The 16,907-nt window shown below is 44.2% G+C and overlaps 1 protein-coding gene across 1 annotated transcript; it reads left to right on the forward strand.

The window, feature by feature from the left end:
- Nucleotides 1-1,540: 1,540 nt before the first annotated feature.
- Nucleotides 1,541-15,232, forward strand: LOC131560717 (histamine N-methyltransferase-like). Its single transcript, XM_058809630.1, has 7 exons — nt 1,541-1,606; nt 2,267-2,456; nt 3,719-3,771; nt 7,470-7,577; nt 10,966-11,096; nt 11,629-11,722; nt 14,028-15,232. Exons 1-7 carry the CDS (start codon nt 1,543-1,545, stop codon nt 14,381-14,383), a joined length of 996 nt encoding a protein of 331 aa, XP_058665613.1. The 5' UTR covers nt 1,541-1,542; the 3' UTR covers nt 14,384-15,232.
- The last annotated feature ends 1,675 nt before the right edge of the window (nt 15,233-16,907 follow it).

The raw sequence follows: 16,907 nt of genomic DNA on the forward strand, positions 1-16,907 counted from the left end.
AAAAGGGTCAATTATCTAAATCTCCTCTTATAAACTGCAAAACTTTGTTTTTTCAATATTGAAGGTAGTAAAAATATATTAGTGGCAAACAGCAAAGCTTCCTTATGCACTTAAAATAAAAAACGAGTCAGGCATAGCAAAGGAATGGGTAAACACAGAATACACAATTGTGTTTTCAGGGTGGGTTAGCAGTGAGTAATTCTCATCCAAGGTACATCCAGGAGTTTCCTTCTTTACTATCTCTGGAAAAATTCCCTCTTGGATTCCCCAGGGTAATTCAGATGTTGTTGGGTGTTTGAGTGCTGCTCATCTGGGTCAGAGGCTGACAAAGTTTTTAAAGCTCTCCCGTCTACTTGTTACCAGTGTTGTGCCAGCTTGTTTTTCATTAGTGCTCTTTAAAATGCTCAGATTTGCTATTTTTTCGCTTGAAAGTATCCTTGCTGTCTGAGAAGGTGGGGGGCAGGGAGTGTACCAAAGCCAGTCTGCCTTGGAGGCACTATGGGTGGAAAATCAACTTTGGGACCTGCTCCAGAGGTCACCACTCCTCTCTGGGACTGCCACAATGAGAGCAATTATCAGGCATTGCTAATTGATTATGAATTCTCAGCCATTGCCAATGGCTCTGGTAGCAGCACTCACTGGGGAAGGTGAATTGTCACCAAGCTTCACCATGCCCCTTCCTGCAGGAGCCTTTGGGATCTGAGGAGATTTGGCCCATGGGCTGCAAAACCAAAATGTGTCACAACTTGGGTGTTTGTCACAGGCAGGGAAGGAAAATGGGCAAAGCCAGGCAGCTGATGCTGTCGTTGGAAAGGGGAAGGAGAAGGATCTGGGCAGCTGCTCAGCATGATGGCTGTCCCTAGAAATAGTTCCTAGAAATCATCCTCCCTGCAGCAGAAAGAGAATAAGGTGATGGTCAGGCAATGTGGATCTATCAGGGATCCAATCAGAAATTGTTCCAAGCCCATCTTTCTGCTGGTGTTCAGGGGAGAAGGAGATGGCACCATTGTGTATGAGATTCTCATAAACAAGTGAGGAAGATGTGGCCTTGATGAGACAGGTATTGGGTGAGTGGAAAACTGGTTGCACAGTCAGAAAATTTGTCAGAAGTTCACTGCCAGAAAGGGAGGCAGTGGCAAATATGGACCTGAGCCTGTTGCTTTTGTTTCTGTTTATGGTGTGAAGGAGAGATGAAATTATTTGTGTTATTTGATGTGCAGCTGGGAGGGACTTGAGCACAGCAGAGGCCAGATTTATAACTCAAAGGGACCAGAGGAGCAGTCTGGGAAGAGCCCCTGGTTTGAATTCCAGTCGTGCTGGTGAGTGAAGGCAGCGGGTGCAGGGTCTCAGTGGAGCCAGGGAAATCGTCCTGGCTGTGCTGGGAGCCAGGAAAAGCAATGGCTGGGAGGGTGTTGTGCTGCACTTCAGCACCAATGGGGTTTGGCTGGAGAGTGTCCAAAGGGAACTGTAAAAATAGCAAGAGGTGGCTGGGATTTAACCTCTGCAGGAAAGGCAGAGGGAATGGTGAGAGACACCGAGGAAATGCAGCGCGTCCTTCAGCATGGGGCCCCTGAGGAGGGAGAGGGTTCCCCCTTCTTCTTGCCAGGTAGGACAAGATATGAGGAACTTAAATTGCAGTTTAAGAGAGGATAAAGACATCTTTGTGCACTTTTCAAGGTACAGTCTGACACTTCCCCACTTGCCTTCCCCACTCCTGATTGCCTGTAAGCCTGGCTTAGCACAACATCTATTCCAGCAACTCACGTGGCTTTGGTGAATTAGCTACTTAACCCATGGGAATTGTACCATTATCTTCAGAAGAACTAGAAAAATAAAGTGCATTTATGAGGTTTTTATTGTTTTCACCCCACCATCAGCATTCCATTTAAGAACATCAAAAGATTAAAAAAACAGATAGAGACATCTGCCAGCATCTCTGGAGATGAGTGTTGCACTTTCTTCTAATCCAGAGCCATGCCTTCACAAAACAGAGGAATTTTTTTTTTTTTTTTTTTGTATTTTAGAACCATCTAAAGACCCTTTTACTGTGTTTAAACAGAGTCCTGTGTCAGCACAGTTAAAAAATGCTGGCACTTGCTCTGCACAGATTAAAGATGATAAATTACCCTTTGCTGCTTGGACCCCATTTGCAGTTTGTATTGCAAGGTTGTGCAACACTCTGAGGCAGTGGCAGGGCTGGAGACGTGGAGCAAAGTCCAGGTGCAGGCTGGATTTTCCCCTCCAGCACTTTTCATTTCTTCTCTAGCCCGGAGAGAAGAGCTGCAGGGAGCAGCCTGTCCCCTCCTGCAGCCTCCCAGCATGGCTTCACCCATGAGGAATTTGCTGACAGACCTTGACAGATACGTCCAGTCCTTTCGCGTCTTCCTGGAGAGATCCACGGAGCACCAGAGCATGCAGGGGTTCGTGGAGAGGCACCTGCCAGATGTCATAGCCAGGTAACCCCAGCCTGGCCTCAGGGACAGCCAGGGCCACGGTCCCAGGGGGTGCTGGCCTCGGGATTGCTGTTCCCTGCCCTGTCTGCTGGCCTGGGATAGATTCCATTTGCACACACGGCTCTGGATGGTGGCTCTCGGGATGGAGGCTGTCACAGATATGTTTTCTGAAAAATCCTTTTCTTAGGATTTTTTCTCCTGAGAAGCTGAGAGGCCTCAGGAACAAAATGTAAACAATGGTTATCTGCTGCTGTGGAATGCAACAGGTGCATCTGTGATTGGTTTCATGTGGTTGTTTCTAATTAATGGCCAATCACAGTCAGCTGGCTCAGACTCTCTGTTCGAGACACAAGCTTTTGTTACTCATTCCTTCCTTTTCTATTCTTAGCTAGCCTTCTGATGAAATCCTTTCTTCTATTCTTTTAGTATAGTTTTAATATAATATATATCATCAAATAATAAATCAGCCTTCTGAAACATGGAGTCAGATCCTCATCTCTTCCCTCATCCTGGGACCCCTGTGAACACAGTCACAGGAGGCTGCCTAGCCAGGAGGAGATAAGGCTGCATTGTTTCCTTGCACGCAAAAACGGCTGGCCCTGAATCAGCTCTGAAATGCTCTAACAGATACTATATTCTAGCATCAAACTTGATGGAAAGCAGCTTTTTAAAAGCAAGCTTTTCAGGTAATATTTAGGGTTTCTCTAGGATGACTGGATTGTGCCCATGCTTGGCCTGCCAGTGTGTGTCCTTTGCTGGCTGGCTTGGGAGCAGGCAGCCAGCATCAAATCCTGGCTCTGGGGATGCTCTGCTCAGGGCTTCATGGCTCTGCCAAAGCCTCACTCAGGGATTTTTGGAGCATTGCACTCTCCCCTCTCCCTCCCCATTTTGCATAATGCAAAAGTTCTACAAATAATTTTTAAGCTGCTGGCCCAGACCCCGAGGGCTCTGTTCCTCAGAGCGCAGACACAGAGAAGGTGTGCACTTGCTTCTGCTTGTATTCCCTCATAATAAAAGGAAAATGCCACCTCTACAAATTGTCAAATAATCCAAAATAACAGTTTGGAAATCACGAATGTTCAAAGGGGAAGAGTTCTGAATCTGATCCCTCCTGCCCATTTGCAGGCATGCCTGTGTATACACACATTACATTTGGGTTTTGCCCTGCAAATTTTACTCTTAATGGGATCTCCAGTGTCTCACATCATGCATGGAACCCTCTCTACTGGGCAGCTCTCCTAAAAGGTATAAATAATGTTTTTCAGTATTGGAAATGGGAAGTCTACAATCAATGTTCTAAGTGTTGGTGGTGGAGCAGGTACGTATGGACTTCAATATTGGTATGTCTTTTCCTTTATTTCTTTCCTTAAAAATAGGAGACTAAAAGTTGCAAAAGGAGCAGAATGGGAAATAAGTCTTTCCTTGATAAGTCAGCACCAGGGGACAGCTGGTGTTAGTTGATGTGTGACCACATCATCTGAAAACAGCTTGTGCCTCCCCACTCTGATTCCTCTGTGTCCTCCATAAAAACCTCTCCTTCTACAGCATCCCTCCTCAAAGGCAGAGAGAAACTTTAACTGCTCCACAGGGTTTCTATACAAAACCAAAACAAGACAAAACAAAACAAAAGCAGCAAAAACCCCACCCAAACCCCAAACAAAATAATGTTTGAGATTCCTCAGAAAATTTTATTTTTTACCTGCATTACAATATTCCCCCTGTACCTTTATTGAGGTGATAGCTCCCATCACTGCTATGTAAGAGCCATGGCTGAGCTCTGCTTTGCTGTGTTTGCTGACCACCATCAGTGTACAAGTTTCTGCTGGAGCTACTGCCCTCCAAAACATTGGGGGTGAGCATGAGCTCCAGAAGAAATACAAATAAGAAGTCTTTTGTCTGACATTCACTGAGTGGAAAAACAATACCGGTAAGATCAAGTAGCTTTTCATTAAGTTCTTGCTTAAGTGGCCCCATAATTAAAACCTATGTTTCTTTCTCTGCCCATTAAGTCACCACACTTAAATTTTATATGAACAGTTAAATCTAGTTTAAATGCTGTAGTCATACCATCGCCAAAGACTAACCTCAGTTTGGTTAGTGTCTCCTCCATAAAGTAATTGTATGTAAATGGAAAGTAATTGTATGTAAATGGTTGGCATTAGCCATAAAACAGACAGTGTGACAGAGCAGGAACATTGCTCTCCAAAGGAAAGCATTCCTCAGGAAAAAAGAGAGAAAAGAGAGAAAGAAAGGGAGAGAGAGAGAGAGAAAAAGAGAGAGGAGAGAGAGAGGAAAAAAAAGAGAGAGAGAGGAAAAAAGAGAGAGAAAAGAAAGAGAGAGAGAGAGGAAAAAAGAGAGAGAGAGGAAAAGAAAGAGAGAGAGAGAGAAGAAAAGAGAGAGAGAGAGAGGAAAAAAGAGAGAGAGAGGAAAAGAAAGAGAGAGAGAGAGAAGAAAAGAGAGAGAGAGAGAGAAAAGAGAGAGAGAGAGAAAAGAGAGAGAGAGAAAAGAGAGAGAGAGAGAGAGAAAAGAGAGAGAAAAGAGAGAGAGAGAAAAGAGAGAGAAAAGAGAGAGAGAGAGAGAAAAGAGAGAGAAAAGAAAGAGAGAGAGGAAAAAAAGAGAGAAAAAGAGAGAGAACACAAGCGTGGTTCTTCATCCTGGCCAGAGACAGTCCAGCTTGCCATTAATCAGTAATGGGTAGGCAAAGCTCACTTTGTGATCTAAAAATCCCCAGATCACCCAACCCCATCTGCTCACAGGTTTGTTCTCAGCACAGCCGTTGTGAGGCCAGGAGGGAGCCGATCCCCAGATCCCCCTATAGCCGAGCCTGGCTGCTGTGGAGGGCAGTGATGGAGCTGCTGCCCCAACCCCACCTGCCCCTGCTCTTCTTAGGAAGGAGGCACAGAAAAAAAGCTTTTCCTCTCAGTTTTTCCACCTTGGGAGACAAGAACCCATTAATGCAGCATCCCATCCCATTAGATCCCATCCCATTAGATCCCATCCCATTCCAGCTGCCCAAACACCGCTGCCTTATTAAGTTCACACTCCAGCGCGCCGCTCTCTGTACCTTTAAAAACCATCAAAGGCATCAGCGCTGCTGTAAAGGAGCAACTGGGCTATAAACCATCCCGTTACGTAAAATGTTTAATTAGAAACTTAATGGCGAACATAGTGGTAGCCTTTAAAAGGTAATTGTGTTGGAGAGTTTAAATAATTCGGATAGCCTAATTGCCAAATTGTTGATAATGCAAGCTGCCGCCGATCTGAGTGTAAAATGCCTCGGGACACTTGTTTGCATATAAAAGAGCTGAAAGTGAAGTCATTTAAGGCTGTGGATTAATTTATGAATTAAAGGGGTGGGTTTTTTGGTTAAAAGCAGTACAAGGGTGATTTGGCCACACAAGAGCAGAAGGGAATATTTTAACCTATCTGCATATGGAAATACAAAATTCAGTTTATTTATTTTTTAATCAGGACCTGCACAGCCTTTTCAAAGGACTAATAATTTTATGGGAAGTTGGTAAAGCAAGCAAAAATCAAACTATGGCAGTAGTTAATTTCAAATTCTGTGTTCCCAAATTTTACCATGGCAGACTACAGAGTACAGGGCTTGCAGCAATAGCAAAGCTGCAGCTCTTTCTGCTGCCTCAGAAATTCAATTTCCCTCCCTCAAAGAACATGCTTCCAGAGATGCCATGTGAGGGTTGGTGTTGCTGGTTGCTTTAAGAAGGACACGTAAGTCTGAGAAAATGCAACTCTTCCTCGCTTTGGTGTGTTATGTACCCTGGGCACTAATGAGCAATTTAGTGCCCAGTGTTTTCCTTTTGTTCCTCAAATATTCTGCAGGATGGAACCAATGCTGAAGTGGTGGGAGTCCGTGGCTCTGAAAATGATGAGGGTGGGCAGAGTCTGTGCAGCTCCTCCTTCCACAGCCCCACAGCAAGGGCCTGCCTGGCCATCAGGGTGGTCTTCCATTCAGTGCAAAACTTTGTTCATTTGTAGGGAATTCTATAACATGGAGTTTTGTGCAAGCACAAGTAAATCTTCCAGGACAAAGCTAGATATTTACTTGTAACATGACCTCTGGACCTAATATTCAATATAGTTACCCTCTGTTTCACTCTTTCTTACCTTAATTTATTCTGCTGTTGCTTTTTCCACCTAAAATCTATCCAAGCACAATAAGCAGAGGTTGGAGAAAGTTGAGCAAGCCAGCTGGATATTGTCCCTGGACTCATGCCTCAGTCAGAAATATCATCCCCCTGAGTTTCCTCCACTGCAGATGGGGTGAGATGGCTGAGAATGATGGAGCTATTTTTAAATTCTGAAATCTTGGATCTACCAGTACATCCATCAATAGAACAATTACAGCTGGCCTGAGCAGTGTTTAGAGAGAACTCTTCCTCAACAGAAACATGAAACACAGGAATCTCTGGGGTATTCTGTAAACAAGGGTTAGCTAAACACAAATGGTATGTGCTCCATTCATCATTCTTTTGGGAAAAGTCACAGGACACTGAAGACAAACAGATATGAGTATTGTCTCTGATCCCAGTGTAAACACATATTCCCTTTCCCTCCTCCACATGACCTTGTAGCCAGGGAGGTGCCTGGCTAGAAATGCTCCTACTGACTCCTAAGCAACCCTGCCAAGTTTGCTGGAGCCCTCAGAACTGGCACTGTGAGAGCCCTGTAGGATCTCCTCCTTGAGGTTAGACCGTGTCCAGAAAAAGAGAGGTCAAGCATGACTGTGTCAGGTTTTCCCTTGGCCCTGGTGGTGCCAGTAAGAGAGGAGAAATGAAGAGATTTGGGACTGATGTTTACATTTTTCTCAAGTCCTAGAGCTCAATCTTCACTTGCAACCTACTGAGAACACAAAGCAGCTGCTTGGCCCTGTGTGGTGCACCCATACATAAATGGCAGAAATCAGTCTGCCAAGCTGGGGGTGTGATGGTGGTGGAGATTTCCTTTGTCTGAGCTTTGCTTTCATTCTCTGTTTTGTGTCTCCTGCTTCTTTAGGTGAGATGGACTTGCAGATCCTCTCAAAAATACGAGCCAGGTATCCTGGGGCCACCATCAACAACAATGTGATAGAGCCAAGTGCTGACCAAATCTCCAAGTACAAAGGTATTTTTACACTAAATAAATTAAATTTACATTAATTATTTTACATGCATTTAAAAGTGCTGAAAAGTGGATGACCCTATGTTCAAATGCCTTCTTGTCAGAACTGTCTATTAAAAGTTAAAAAATTCAAATTTTCATGTTTTTTTGCAATCATTGCTTCTCAGCAATGTTCACTCTCATTGAAATCTTAGTCTCTCACGCTGCAAAGATCTCTGAATGGCAAATGCTTGCCTAGGTAGACTTTAAAAGCTAAACAAGGTGGGAAGTGATGGGTGATTTTATGGGAATGGAGTGAAATCCCGGCATTTCAGAAAGTTTTTCCATTTCAACTTGTGTTGAATCAGGATCCTTCCTCAGCATCAAAGGGAAAATTTTAGTGTCTCATGGTGATTCTCTCACATCTTAAATATCGTTTCCAACAAACACCTAAAGCTCACAGTGGGGCACTAAATTAGTAACCAGGCTTTGAATTAGAAAACACGGGAAGGGAAGCAGGAGTGATAGGAAAGGCTTTTACCGTGTGCTCTGGGGCTCAGAGCTTCTTCCCTTCCCCAGCCCAAAGGTCTAAGCAGCATCCATGGAGGAAAATGGAACATTTTCCGAGCAGGATTGAGTGTTAACGAGGGTACTTTGATCAAATTGCCCTACAAAGTGAGCATTAAACAGCAACGCAGGGTTTGATTATCACTGTATTAGAGCCCACCAGGATTCACCTCCAGGTGGTGCTGAGGGAGGTGGCACCAGCCCTGAGCAGAGCTCACCTGGCCAGAGAGCCATCCTGGATGGATGTGAGCGCAAGGAATGAACCTCAGCAGCTGAGTCTCTTGCTGGAAATCCTCCAAGCCATGGTAAATACCAGGCTGTGAAACCACACTGTAAATCTCCAGTCTTGCTCTTGCTTGAATCCTTAAAAATGAAGCATTCCCAGTGTGAATCAGCTTGTGGAAGTCAAAGGAAAAAAAAAGAAGCAATCCCTTTCTCCCTGCAGTTAGGTAGCTCAGAATCACTGGAAGCAACAAAGGCTCCCAGGACAAACCTAATTTTTAAAGATCTTTCTCAATTTAACACAGACCTGATCTTTTAAAAGATGTCTTGTGCAAAATCCCCAGTGCTCTTATATTCCTGCAGGCTGAAATGGTGAAGGGTGGGCAACACAGCATCTTCTCTGTTTGTAAGACAGTTTGTGCACTTGAGCAAGGAATTTCTGTCCTGTCTGGGCTACACTGGACTGGATTTGCTCTGAATCTTCCCAGTGGTCCCACCAGCCACCACCAATTAACTGGCAGTCCCATCCTACTGCAGAGAGTTTCTTTCCAGAAGAAAGTTAAAGAAAATATAAAGCGTTGTCCTTATTTTAAGTTTTATGCTAAACTAGAAATGAAATATTCATCTGAATTTCTTTCTTTAAACTGTCTTATTTGGTAATTTATCATGTCCCCAGTAGCTACCGTTAATTAGGTTTCTGAGGCCTAAGATTTTCTGTAGAGAGTTAGAAACATCATCTGCACCTCTGAGGATTCAGCAGTTGTGTTTTCTGCCTCACCAAATTCTTTCTCCATGGGAAGGAGAAGCCAAGCTCACGAGAGAAACTCCTTGGGATGTGCAATGATGACAAACTCAGGTTTCTCTTAGGCTGTGGCATGGGACGGAGGCTTTCCTCAAAGCTTCATGGGCAGGCTGTGCCTTTCCCTCGCTCCTGGTGGATTCCCCTGGTGGCCATGGTTGGAGTGTTGGTGGCCCCACATCTGAGCTCCGTCACCAGCACAGCTGCCAGTTCTGATGGCACCCATCAGGTACACAACAGCTCCTGGCTGGGAAAAGAATCTGGGGTGAGCCCGGGGGAAGAGGAAGGAAAACTTTTCATCAGGGATTCAGATGAATATTTAGGCAGAAATTCACCACAATCCCATAATGAATTTCCATTTCCTAGTGTTTGCACTTTGAAGGCCCAGCCTGGAAAGCAATTCAGTTTTCTTCCCAGCTCCCCCTTGCAGACAGACCCACAATTAAACTGAACCAGACTGCTCTGGATTATTGGTGAGGGCGTAAGAGCTGCTCCTGAGCTTAGAGCAGCAAATCAAATCTGGACTGCCAGTGCTGGGGCCAGTGGCTGATAAATGGAAGCTAACAGAGTAACAGTGGCAGCATCTGAAAGGGGCGGCCCATTTCCAGGCTCAGAAGAGAGGAGATAAGCACTGATGGAGCATTTCTCATCTGCCTGACGGGGACGTGTCCAAATCAGAGCCCAGAGGGAGGAACATTGTCATTAGTGCTGTAAAGGCTCTGGTATTAGCAAACTGTGCTGTTCTGAACATGTGTTCTGTAGCTAAGGCTCAGCCTGCCTTTGGGCCATGTAAGTTTTAAATTGATGCTAACTCCAGTGAAGCACAGGAACTGAATCAGGGGCTGCTTTGGCCTGGAGCAGTGCTGAGCAGCAGCACAGTGAGAGGAGCTCCATATGCCAGCAGATGGACATTAGTATTCCCTACATTATGAAATTACCTCTTACTTTTGCTCCCATAAAAACAAAGAGAATGTAGCAATGAGCCAGGCCCTCAGTGTAACTTATTGTTTGAATCCACTTCTCCAAAATAGTGTTTTCCTCAGCTGCTGATGTGCATTGTACTGAGGTCTGAGGACACTCCATGTGTCACTCCTTAAAGCTCTTTGCTTTAAAACACTGTCATCCCTTTTGCCTGAAGCAGCTGGTCAGAACTGTGGGCTCCTGAAAAATTGTTTCTACAGAAGCCACTGAATGTCAAGAGAAGGGTCCTTGCTTTTGGAACAAAACTCCTTCCCTCTCCTGCCATCCCAGTTACACAAATTTAGAAGAATACATTTGCTTTTTCTGCCCTTCTCAACCTTTAAATTGTGCTTCTCTTCTAAAGAAACTCCTGCTTTGATCCATTCTTGGGCACTTGTTTTGATTTGGGGAAAATCCTCCACCATGGCCTGACTCCTGCTCAGCCATGTGGGTTTTGTTTGGCTCCCGCGTAAGTGCTGGGGCTATCAGTTCTTCTATTCCTCATGAAATGTGCTGCTTGTGGCCTCATAACAATGAATCCCAATCAACATCTTTTAATTCAGCTTGAGCCAGTCATGGGGAAGAAATTACTTCTATTTTTTTAGCTCAGGTAAACACCAGAAGAGCCCAAATGAGGGAGCAAAGGGAAAAGCAACAGACTCTCTTAAGATTTTGTCCTGTAAATCCCTCTACAGCCTTCTCCTCACATATGGGCTCAAGGTTTAAGATATTCCACTGTTGTGTTAAACTGGTACCAAAACTCTCTACCTAAATAGGGCTTTTGGATGTATTAAAGCTCTGAGTGGAAATCAGCCCCCTATTTGCAATTGAGATAACTCTGTCCTGCCTTCTCCTCTGTTTCAGAGCGTGTGGCTCAGGCATCAGACCTCGAGAACATAAAGTTTGCCTGGCACAAGGAGACAGCTGATGAATATGAAAGTCGAATGAATGCAGAAAAGAAGACTAAAAAATGGGACTTCATTCACATGATCCAGGTAAGAGTCTCTGCAAAGAAAATGCTGCCAAAGACTCAGCTGTTAAAAGTATGCGTGAAGTATGTGACCTCATTATCCACTTGTAGGGGAAGAAAGGTGAGTTTACTTCCCAGTAATTTGAAGTGCTTTAGCATAAATGAACTGCAAAAATGAAAAGCGGCTTTGAGCACAGTAGTCCTATTAACCAGGCTGTGGGTGGCAGTCAACTAAGAATACATTTTAGCTGGTGTCTTCAAAAGCTCCTTGTCCTTTTCATGAAATTGCCTTTGTGTTCCCAAAGCCTTCACTGAAGAAAGGCAAATCTCTTCCTCTCAGGTTGATGAATAACATGAGCTCAGAGCTGGCAGTGCCAGAGAGCAGGCAGGGCATGTCAGCCCTGAGCCTGCAGTGGGAGCCCACAGCCCACACCTTCCTGAGGTGCTTCATTGTCCCTGCTTTTCTGCAGGATTGCCCCCATTTGGATCCTTTTAACAGTGTTATAATAGTCACCAGGATGGCACTGCATGTCTCTAAGCATCTCTGCTTTTTCCAGATGCTCTACTATGTGAAAGATATCCCAGCAACCGTCCGGTACTTCCACAGCCTCCTGGAATCACAGGGAAAGCTCCTCATCATCCTGGTGTCAGGTGAGAGCTGCTCCCCAAGCACTGCTCAGTCAGGAGAGGGCTCTTTGGGGCTCCTGTGTGTGGCACAGGCCACAGAGGTGAGCAGACATCCCCTGAAACCTGCCCACTGCCTGTGTCTGAGTGGATTTATGAGCCAAAACCCCACACCATGGGCACAAAACATCCCTCACTGCCTTCCCCACCTTACAGCCTGCCCAGTGATGGATGGCAGCTGGGGCCCTGCAGCAGGAGAGGCTCCATCCTGCAGCTCTCACTCACAGGAGCCCCTTCAGGCTCTGCTGGAAAAGGTTTCCAGGCTGGGCACTGCATTTTCTCTCTCCCAGAGACTCTGGCATTAAGCAAACGGCGGCGGGGGGCTCGGAAGTGCCATACAGCAGGTGTTGGAGCACATATGGTTCATTTTCTTTTCAAACTGCCCATTTCCTTAATATCATCATTTTGGGTACCAAACAGCGTTCTCAGGCAGTTTCAGATCTTGCAGAGATGCTCTGTGGTCAATCCAGCAGGAAAGTGTTGCAGCAGAGTAAACTACAACCTTTTAATGCTGTGGGCAAGGTATGCCAGAGACAGTGCAGTGGTGGAGTCCAATTTGACTCTAGAAAGCCTTTAATTTGCCTCAAAAGCTATGGAAATTTCAGCAGTGCAAACAGTCACATCTAGCAACTCTGAAAGCCATGTTAAGCATTATTTGTTCAGAGGTTTAAGCTTAATTTCTCATTGAATTTGGCCACCTCTGCAAACGTGATTGAAGTTCCTTTTATTTTGTTCATGAAGGATCCAGTATAAAGTGACACTTCTGACCTGAATTTATTCAACTACTTTTTTTTCCCCCAAATGATTTTGGTTTGAAGTGTTTTCAAGCACTTTACAATAAGAAATCTGTGTTTGAAATGATTTTAAAAAACCTGTTCATGTTCTTTGGCTGAACAAGAATAGATCACAATATCAGAGTATTGCTGATTACCTGAATATAGTTAATTATAACTCTTCCAGTTGCTTATCCTGTCCCTTTGGATATTCATAAAATGTGAATACAGGAAAGAATGTGTGCCTATGCAAAATTAAAGTTATTAAAGTTCTGAGTTCATGAAAAGTATTTGAAGTCCTCTCTGGGCCAGATGAGGCTGTGTTTTCTGATGGAGCAGAAATGGCTGGGAGCAACAAAAAAGTGAGGTAGAGGAGCAGGGCTCAGAACAGCAGAGGGGAAAAGAAGGGGAAAACCTTGAGAAAAACAAGAGAATATAGAAGGGAAGTAAGAAGTGCGATTAAAATGAGTGCTGAAGCAAAAGGAGTTACTGAAAGATCATCAGAACAAAGCTAATTTCACACAAAAGTAATGTCAGCTCAAACTCATCAGGTAATTAAAGCCAGCCTGGGAGCAGGGCTGGCAGGAGAGGTGGAGGTGGCAGTGCCGGTGTGCAGGGGCTGTGGCTCTGCTGCAGAACGAAGGCAGAGCCAAGCTGAGCCCTCCCAGAGCCATCCTGGAACGCTGCCTTCAGGTAGGGGATAAGTGCTGGGCTCCGAGTCACACCGCACTGACACCGGCACATTTCCTGCAATTAGTGCTCACCTTCAGGTTCCACCGGGTGAAAGAAAATATTGTCGCCTCCCTTCTAAACACAAACTGTTTATTTGACTGTAAATAACTGTTTGCACATAAAGCAACAAGTAACTGGTTTTAGTACCTAGGGAGAATTATTGTTGTAACTTTCAAGAGCTGCTCATTAGGCTCAAAGTTATTTTCACCCTGTCCAGTCATTCTGAGTAATCCTTCTAAAAATGACCATCCACTCAGCCACTGCAGAAACCTAAGGAATTATTCCTTAGGAATAGTTATTTCTAAGGAATAATCCAGAGCTACGTGTGCATCCACCATCTTCATTTGAAAACTCTCTGGAGACTAAACAAGCAAATTGCACTAGAAATACCAAATCAGAGATCCAGGCTGGGGGGAAAATAAAGATGTGAAGATGTATGTGGGGACTTTCCAACTTACCCAGCTGGTTTGCTTTATAAAATGTCTCTTGAGAAGAGAAACACAAGTGTGAGCTGCTCTGGCCTCATCTGGGGGCTCAAGGAGGATGCTGGAGCTCCAGGGTAGGTGCCCACCCACTCCTGCAGCCCCCAAACCTGAGGAACAGAAGCAGGGGGGCAGCCAACTCCACTGTGCCCCAGAACATGTCCCAGCTCTGGGAAGATCCCACTTGCATTGATGACAACTGCTAAAAAACCCAGAAAATCAAAACTGCTTTGAAATCATGTTTTCCCTTAACTCTGAGTGTTTTTCTGGTGGTTTATCTCTCAGGAAAGAGTGGCTGGGAAACGCTGTGGAAGAAGTATAGTTCCTCCTTCCCTCTGGAGGATCTTTGCTCCTACGTTTCCTCTGGTGATTTGCCCAGGATGCTGGATTCAGCTGGGCTCAAGTACCAGCTCTACGAGCTGCCATCCCACTTGGACATAACCAGCTGCTTTACTGAAGGGGACAAAGATGGGGAGCTCTTGCTGGATTTCCTGACAGAAACACTTGACTTCGCTAAAACTGCCCCTCCTGAGCTAAAGCGTCAGGTGATGGAGGAGCTGAGAAAGCCTGGCTGCAGTGAAATCAGAGATGGGAAGGTGTTTTTCAATAACAGCCAGGGTGTAATAGTGGTTGAGCCATGAGTTAACCTCTTCTTGATTCAAAGCAAAGAGATACAAACTGTTGACAGCTGAAATGTATTTTTTCATCTTTTATAAATGGCTTCATTTACTTCAACATTGGCAATAATTTTTGGAGCTTGTTAAGAAATCAGTATTGACATCTGTTTTTATAAATGAGATTTAATACTTGATTAATTCTGCACTAATCTATGACTGTGCAACTGACTAGGCAGTAAATTGTGCTTTATCATACAGATGTTGTGAAATCAGCTATAGCTCAGACCTTCCACTCAGGCACTGCAGAAACTGAAGGAATTATTCCTTAGGAATAGTTGTTCCTAAAGAATAATCCAGAGCTGCATGTGGTTCCACCATCTTCATTTAAAAACTCTCTGCACACTAAACAAGCAAATTGCAGTTTGTTGGTGCAGCTGGCAGGAATGCAGACTCAGAATGACCAACCATTGGGTGGATCTTTGATGGGATTTCTTGAGCTTGTGGCTTCCAGATCTCACACCTGCAGCTACTGGAGGTGCATTCACACCTGCATGTTCAGTGTCTGCCTCTGCAGGCATCTCCATTCAATGGCACTGCTCCCCCTTTCTGTTTTTACTTTATAATCTATCCGCAGAACAAGTTGTGTGGCACTACAGAGGGAAGCAAGGGAAGAGGGGTGAGGCACAGGGTTGGTGACAAATGTCCTGGAGAGGAGGATTGCAGTCCTCAGCCCTGATGCAGAGTCTTTGTTGGGAATGAGCTGCTGCAGCTGCACAGAGCTTTTTTTGTGTTTTTAATTAACCACAGAATGCTTCTGGTCCCAGCCTTCCCCTGGCCTGTGAGCTTTGTAATAAGGAAAACGTAAAAATAAACTCTGATGCCAAAATGCCTGGTTCTAGTAGCATTTTTTAATTTCATTTTCAATGGCATTGTGTCAGGTACATCTATTCACTCTACAAGGTATTCAGCAAGAAGGGGGTTTCACCTCCTCAGCTTCTTCTCCATGTGAGGCTGTTGTGGTTGATGCATTTGTTTTGCTAAATGATTTTATAGTTTTCAGAAGTGTTTTCTCTCTACAAGGCACAATACATAGTGGGATACAATAGAGATGCTTGAATGGATTTAACAGCCGGAATACTCGATTTATCCCCTGAGACAGGTGTGATTTCTGCCATTGCAATAATTTGATTCAGTGTTGAAATGGTTTACTTTAGGTAATACTTTAGCTGCAAGGAATTGTGTTTTATTTTTGCACACACATTTCTGATACAATATAGATTATTAATCATTTGAAGTGATTTCAAGAGATCATATTGGGCGTAATAGCTGTTTATATTTATTTTAGGGCAAGTTATTTGAAACACAAACATCTCCTGGTGCTCAAATGTTAATTCAGGTGGAGTTTAGAACATTTCCATGATAATCCTCTGTTGGACAGGACAAAATTTATCACCACTTTACCCAGTTCTGTGCACAGGCTGCTGCATTAGGAGACCTCAGTGTATCTGTGAGCTGCTGTGGTCACATGCCAGAGCAGGAATGAAAGAAAATCTCCCATTAGAACAGATTGCTGCACACATTTCTAATGGCAAACAAATTAAAGTTACATTTATTTTCGTGGCTCTTTTGGGCTGTCAGTGACCTTTTCTAAATGGTGCTTGCAAAGCAGGTGACTGCTGAATATTGCCACATCAACCCTGTCAGGGGTGAGGTATCTCAGGGAGCCACAGAAATGCCAGAACAAAACCAAAAAAACACTAATCCAGCAACAAAACCCAGCAATAAGATGCCCTTGAAGATCCTGCTGTTTCATTGTTTATCAGACCTTTTAAAAAAAAATGAAAAAACAACAAAATGCGAAAAAGGGGTTTGGTCTGAAAATGTGGAAGAGACCTGGAAAGATGAGAAGCAGCAGAGCTGATCTGGAGAGAACAGAGGATGATCTGACCACACACACACACACAAATATTCAGTGTGGATGCTTCTTCCCCTGTTTTGCTTCTGAGGAGAATTTCATTAAAATTGGGAGGGGGAAAATACAGTAAACTCCATTTTATATCTTGCAACTGCTTGTGTTAAGGGGCTGGGGGAAAACTGAATCAGCAGAGCACCCTTAAGGGGCAAATCAGTTTTAATTTTAAATTTATAACACACACATTTTCAGGAAGCAAGTACTTTAAGTATTTTTAGAAGGAAATGAATGTGGGGAAGCACAGTTTTATGCTTATTTTACCATAAAAACCGAAGGACATTTTGTAAATCTCTCAAACAACTTCCTAAGAGAGTGGGGAGCCACATTTTCATGTGAGAATCACCCTAAATTGTACAGTGAGACTCTGCTATTCCACAGCAGGGTTGGGAAGTACAGTTTGTCCATGGACTGGGATTTGCACAGCAGTCTGTGCCAGGGCCTCATCATTTCCCCAATTCCATGTTTCACTGGCTTGTACCCCTAAAAAAATAATTTGTGGGCTTTCTACATTGGTTCATTGAGAGTAATGATATTAAACCAGCACAATACTGATTGGATCAAGTTTGGCTTCAGAAT

Source organism: Ammospiza caudacuta, chromosome 8, assembly GCF_027887145.1.
Source record: "Ammospiza caudacuta isolate bAmmCau1 chromosome 8, bAmmCau1.pri, whole genome shotgun sequence".
NCBI classification, from domain to species: domain Eukaryota; kingdom Metazoa; phylum Chordata; class Aves; order Passeriformes; family Passerellidae; genus Ammospiza; species Ammospiza caudacuta.

What these genes read in the sequence shown, in the direction of transcription:
- LOC131560717 (XM_058809630.1), top strand. Translation starts at nt 1,543, where the DNA reads ATGCAGCGCGTCCTTCAGCATGGGGCCCCTGAGGAGGGAGAGGGTTCC. An exon ending in CTGCCAGATGTCATAGCCAG is followed by an intron (nt 2,457 to 3,718) that starts GTAACCCCAGCC and finishes AATGTTTTTCAG; the next exon opens with TATTGGAAATGGGAAGTCTA. An exon ending in ACTTCATTCACATGATCCAG is followed by an intron (nt 11,097 to 11,628) that starts GTAAGAGTCTCT and finishes TGCTTTTTCCAG; the next exon opens with ATGCTCTACTATGTGAAAGA.